This window comes from Trypanosoma rangeli (genome assembly GCF_003719475.1).
Source record: "Trypanosoma rangeli strain AM80 chromosome Unknown Tra_15.4_contig_00494, whole genome shotgun sequence".
Taxonomy (NCBI): domain Eukaryota; phylum Euglenozoa; class Kinetoplastea; order Trypanosomatida; family Trypanosomatidae; genus Trypanosoma; species Trypanosoma rangeli.
In genome coordinates, this window is record NW_021706234.1 from 5,506 (window position 1) to 11,316 (window position 5,811).

The 5,811-nt window shown below is 40.9% G+C and overlaps 2 protein-coding genes and 2 non-coding genes across 4 annotated transcripts, besides 3 other annotated features; 2 read left to right on the plus strand and 2 right to left on the minus strand.

The window, feature by feature from the left end:
• Positions 1–3: 3 nt before the first annotated feature.
• Positions 4–37: a microsatellite.
• Positions 38–138: 101 nt separating this feature from the next.
• Positions 139–1,341, minus strand: TraAM80_08987 (tetratricopeptide repeat (TPR) protein; the record flags this gene model as incomplete). Its single annotated transcript, XM_029385698.1, has 1 exon — positions 139–1,341. One exon carries the CDS (start codon positions 1,339–1,341, stop codon positions 139–141), a length of 1,203 nt encoding a protein of 400 aa, XP_029234479.1.
• Positions 1,342–1,592: 251 nt separating this feature from the next.
• Positions 1,593–1,632: a microsatellite.
• Positions 1,633–1,690: 58 nt separating this feature from the next.
• Positions 1,691–4,876, minus strand: TraAM80_08988 (uncharacterized protein; the record flags this gene model as incomplete). The annotated part of the gene is made up of 1 exon (XM_029385699.1): positions 1,691–4,876. One exon carries the CDS (start codon positions 4,874–4,876, stop codon positions 1,691–1,693), a length of 3,186 nt encoding a protein of 1,061 aa, XP_029234480.1.
• A 66-nt stretch (positions 4,877–4,942) lies between these two features.
• Positions 4,943–4,975: a sequence feature (A-rich).
• A 493-nt stretch (positions 4,976–5,468) lies between these two features.
• On the plus strand, positions 5,469–5,539 carry TraAM80_08989. The gene has a single exon. It is a non-coding gene; the product is annotated as a tRNA-Gly (tRNA).
• Positions 5,540–5,598: 59 nt separating this feature from the next.
• TraAM80_08990 lies at positions 5,599–5,680 on the plus strand. The gene has a single exon. It is a non-coding gene; the product is annotated as a tRNA-Leu (tRNA).
• Positions 5,681–5,811: the final 131 nt, after the last annotated feature.

The window sequence follows — 5,811 nt, forward strand, 5'->3', positions numbered from 1 at the left end:
AAGTATATATATATATATATATATATATATATATATACCTCAGTATGGGCACCATAGTGACATAAAAAATAATCTAATCGTGGCAATTCCAAGTTGAATATTATTGCTCTACATCGTAACTCATATCCACGTACCATATTACATTTCCCTCGCATCGAGTATTTGGTTTTTTTGTGGCTGTTTTTGTTGCTTCCTCCCCTCCAAAAAGCGTCGACCTCGAGCTGCCTTCAGTATATCATTCTTGAGATTCAGTACCTTCTCTATAGCCTCAACGTTCGAAATCGGCTCTGCCTCTCCATCTGCAACCAGCTGTGGTCGGGCGTGGATGATCTCCGTCACTGTTTTAAACTCTTCCTCTGTCTTGTTGATGTCATTTTGTAGCAAAAAGCAGCTGCCCAAACTCAAGGGCAAGCATGGATCCCATTTCAATTTCCTCGATTTGTCTGACATAAGAAACTGAAAATCCTGAATAGCACCATGAAGAAGTTCCTCTTCATGCTTCCGACGAGCTGCCGCCTCGACTTCTAAATTTACCTCTTCCTCGACTTTTTCGACAGATTTTGGAATTGATATTGCCCCAGAGTTGGCTTCAACATTTTCTTCTTCGGCTTTAGCCTCACCATTTATTACAACGCCATCTTTTTCCCAACTACGCTCTACCATGCGCAGCGCAAGACAACCTCGACGCAAATACGCCTGCTCATAATCTTCCTTTATCTTTACAGCAGATGAATAGGCTTTCAATGCCTCTTCTAGCAAGCCTTGATCTTCGTACGTTCTTCCTAGATTTGCCCAGGCATAATAATTCGCTTCATTGAGGCGAATCGCCGTTTGAAAATCACGGACGCATTGACTAAAATCTGCGGAAAGTAGGCGCAATCCAGGCACGCGGGTATTTAAAGTGCAGAGCCCTCTAAGGTTATAAAGGTGATCATTTTCAGGTTCAAGGTGAATGACAGCTGTATAATTTTCAAAGGCTAGTGACCACTTTTGCAGCGCTTCGTAGCAGCCTGCCCGTCCCTCAATGGCCCTAGCATTGGTGGGGTCTCTCCCTAAGCATTGAGTGTAGTACTCAATTGCTTTATCAAATTCCCCTTGCCCACGATAACACTCTCCCATAAGAAAGTAGGCATTTGCGTTTTCATCATAAATTTCTATCGCCGCTTCGAGAGCAACGATAGCTTTTGCATAGTGTGGTACTGCATTGCGACCGATTGGTTCAAGTAAAGCTTGTCCTTCTTCAAGTTTGCATTGAGACGCCTTTATTTTGGCTTCTAGTAATTTCCTTTCGCTCCGTTCAAGAGCCTTACGAGATTTTTTTGATTTCAATCGTGGTGGCATATATATTGCACTTTTTTATATAAAAAAAAAGCGGAAAAAGAATCTCCACAGCAATATGAAAAAGGACATCATGCATCACAAATAACTGGAGCTACACGTCATTAAGGATTTTAAAAAAAAAGTGGGGGAAACCCTGGTCGTACATAGAATTTCAAAAAGCTTTTTCGTCTTCTTTTTTATCCCGTTTTTCTTCATAGGGAGGGGCTGTAGTAAAGATTCTACCTACCTTTCGTTTGCTTTTTCCAGAACAAAATAATAATAATAATAATAATAATAATAATAATAATAATATATTCAAAAACGAAAAGGCAACCACAACACACTAAAAGGAAAAAAAACGCGCTACATGTTATCTCCCTTCGTCATTGCTATTATTAGCTTTGTGCGACACATTTACTTGTGGACTGCCGTCTTTACGGAATGCAAAGGCTCTCATGGCCCACAAATAGTCCTTTTCACTCTTGGAAAATTTCTTTGTAAAATTTGGATCATTATCGAGAATCTCTAAAAAGGTCAAACATGCCTCAGGAACTACACTGAGTCTATATTCTTGTGCAACGGCAACCAAAAAATCGATCGATATCACATTCATTTTCTTCTTGGGTTCATCTTGAATGGAAAGAAAAAAATGATGCCCATTTCGTGGCCGAAAATCATCACTCCACTCAAGTGTAAACAAGTCATTGGTGATTTCACCTTTTTCGTATATTGTACTAATATCAAAAAAACATCCAAGAAACATCCCTTGAGGAACCAGCGTGTTGGCTATACTACCTATTAAGTGGCGTATTTTTTTCTCTGTGTCAAAGGCATGATGAAATCCAGCAAATATTGTAATCGTATGAAATTGTCGAGAATGAATCTTTGTGATATGATGCGTCCACAAATCCGGGGAAAAGGCGTCCGCACATATAACATCGTATTTTGACATATCCGGTATTTCATCTTGGAGTGAAGAAATAAGTTCTGTCATGGCTTCTACTACACTGGATTTCAAATCAAAGCCAATATAACAAGTCGACTTATTTTTTATCCATTTGCGTGTAACGGCTCCCCCACAGCAAAGCTCAAGCACATCATTAGTAGGAGCCCTGGGATTAATAACATCGATCAATAATGAAATACATCGTGTTAAAACCTGAGTTGGGAAGGAAGCATTTGGTGGAGGAGGAACCACGTATCCAACTTCCGCATTTACGTTTTTAGAATAAAAAATGCCCCAACAATTATCACAATAAAACCGTTTACTGCAAACGTCAATCTTTCCCATACAACAAAGACGTCCGCAATATAAACAGTCCCCATGGCCTGTTTCTTCCCAACATTTTTGGCACCAGTACATTTGATGTCTGGGGTTAGTTTTTCCGACATCACTAACAGTCTGGCAACGTCCACACTTAAAAGAGTGGGCCTTGAGTAACCATGACATTTCTTCATATGTTAATCCTGGAATATGAACCAATTTTTCCACAAAATCATAAGAATCAGCCCATTTTCCTTGGGTTGCATCATAATCCTTAATTATTTCCCACCAGTGTGCCCCATCATCACTTCTCCGAAGTAAACATTCAACCACAAAGCCACTCTCAAGAAGACGATGAGCATCTAGCGAATAGTCTGCATACTCCTCATTGTAAAAAACACACTCTTTATCTTTTTTCCTCACTTGTAACCACGCACGCTTTATTTCACCATTTGTGTCAGGAACTTCCTCTATTTTACCAACAAGAAATCGAGCTGTTATCGATTCTGGAGGAACCCAACTATATAACAAAGTCTTTTTGCCTTCATTCTGAGTAAGCTGAGGAACGAAAACCAATCCCAAAGTTGGGTGTTCCAAAGGTGGATGCTTCAGCACTTGCTCTGTTTTATCAAAACGTGCATAAGATGTGCGAAGAATGACAACCTGATCTCTATTTGCATGAGGCCTACTAAGCTGATCATCCAATAACATTTTTTCAACATACTGCCATCTTTCAGGAAAACTCATTTCTCGTAAATCGTTCCCCTCAAAACTCAAAATATCCTCCACCACAATGATACATGACAGGTATCCACGAAAGGAAGAAGTCAACATAGCCGTAAAAACGGTGTTCTTTATCGGACCAGAAATATCGCCAAAGCATTTGGGTAGTGCAAAAACAGTTCCAGTTCTCAGCTCCGCAGCAAAGATATCTCCTTGAGAATCTATCATGAGAAGAATTTTTTCACCAACAGTCCGATTTCTCAGGTAATATCTTACTTTAGCAAAGTTATTTGCTGCATCTGCAAACACCATGCGTGTCAGAGGGATAGGGTCATAATTTACTGTCATCCATTTCCCAAACTCTTTGTGAACAGATTCAAATTGAATAAACGTCATCGGTCTTTTAATGTAAGCTGGTATTTGACCATAACAAGTATTACAAATATCTAAAGATTTGCCTTCATCCAATATTCCTTTAAGAGTGGCATTCAGATAACATGCGTTTCCTTCTTTATGAGGTACGTTCAATAGTATGCCTTCTTCGATAGTATCATCACTGAAAGAAACACCCAGAACACTAGTTGCTGTATCCTCACTCAAGTGCGCAATAAATTGAATTATATCCCAAACTGGAATAGGTTGAATTTCTTGGTCTGATATTTTGCAAATTTGAATGTCAATATGAACAACAAAAGTCCGATCCCAAAATGTGTTACTGTCTTTTAAAAACGATAAAAATAATTCCTCAAATTCAGCCAAAGACCCGGATGTTTCAGACACATTGAAAGGACTGAATAAGAGGGGAAACGTCTTATCACATTTTCCATCTGATAGTAACTTTTCCTTCGCCTTCTCCCCCACAGAGACCACTATACCCACTGGTATTCGTGGATTACATATAAAAGGTACAATAGCATTTACTTGCACAATTCGAAAAAAAGAAAACGGAAAGCTCCTTGTGTAATGCATCATTAACGCTTCAAATGATGAGCTACAAGGAGCAAGGGAAAGAAAAAAATAATGACAATACGTTCCCCCGTATCGCCCACCTGATACACTTCCATATGAGGCACTAGCGTAACCAAAAGATGTAACTCGAAAATCCTCACAAACGCACTCAAAAAAATCATCCCATGCAGCTCTCAGACGAAGAGCAATATCCGCACGACTTTCCCTTGGCATATCTATATGAATTAAAAAACCCGACGCTTCATTGAATGCGCTGATTGAAGCAATAGCACTCGTCAACGACAAAATAGAACGTGAAAGTAGAATAGCTGAAGAAGAATTTAACCTCCTTGCCGAAAACAAAACATTTTCCATACCATCAAAAAAAGAAGAAAGAAATAAGTGAAGAGGTTCCTCACCCAATCCACCCTGAATAGAGCTGCATAACCATCGCTTTGCCAACAGTGTGTGTAGATTATTAAATGTCGCCTCCGCCTGAGAAGTATCACACACGCTATGCGTAGGTAAAATTAAATGGTATCGGTAAATCGCACTTCGAGGTGTTACCACACGTTCCACAAAAGATTGAGGAACAAAAGCCTTCGCATTAATGTTTAGCATAATTCAAATATTTTCTCGTTTCCTTTTCCTTAGTACAGATATCTACAAATTATATTTCAATACCTCAAAATAAAAATTTAAAAAAAAACAGAAAAAAAACGGCAATAGAAACTCCCCATTTAAAACATATTTATTCGAAGAAACTTTAGAAACGAAGCCCACGCACAAATCCAAAACAAATGCAACGCACACATAGCCCACATTCTACACACTTGCATGATACAAATGCGGAAGGAACAACAAAACCATACCCACACAGCCACAAACAAACGAATGCATGAAACATACGCTACGATAACCCGGCCCCTTGTGAGGGCAGGAAGTGGCAGTCTTTGGGACCCGCAGCCGCAGCGCCCCTCTGCGCGAACGTGGTGAGAAGCAGGAAGAAGAGCAGAATCAAAGAAACGCACGCACCGACTCCCACCGCGGCGCTGTTGGAAACAAAAACAAACAAACAGTGAAGGAGCGGGGAAGTTGAACAGAGACCAACGAGGGCCCGCTTCGCCTCGCCAGGCTGCACATTTTCTCCAGAGGCTGCCAGAGAAAGAAAAAACAAACGGCAACACAAACCACACTTTCATGTGTAATATCTGCGCCGTTGGTCTAGTGGCATGATGGTACCCTCCCAAGGTATTGACCCGGGTTCGATTCCCGGACGGCGCACCTTTTTGCACAACAGAATGACAAGCTAACCAAAAGCAAAAAATAAATACACTCTCAATGGCGAGATGGTCGAGTGGTCTAAGACGTTGGATTAAGGTTCCAATCCTTCCGAGGGCGTGGGTTCAAACCCCACTCTCGTCATTTTTCGGAACGCCCCCCATACTCCTCCTCTTTCGGCGCCCGCGCGTGGCTGCTGGGCCGCGCATTTCTCCCCCATTTATTATATTACCACGGGGGGTAATGTGTATGCGGTTTACCTCTTGGGCGGCGTG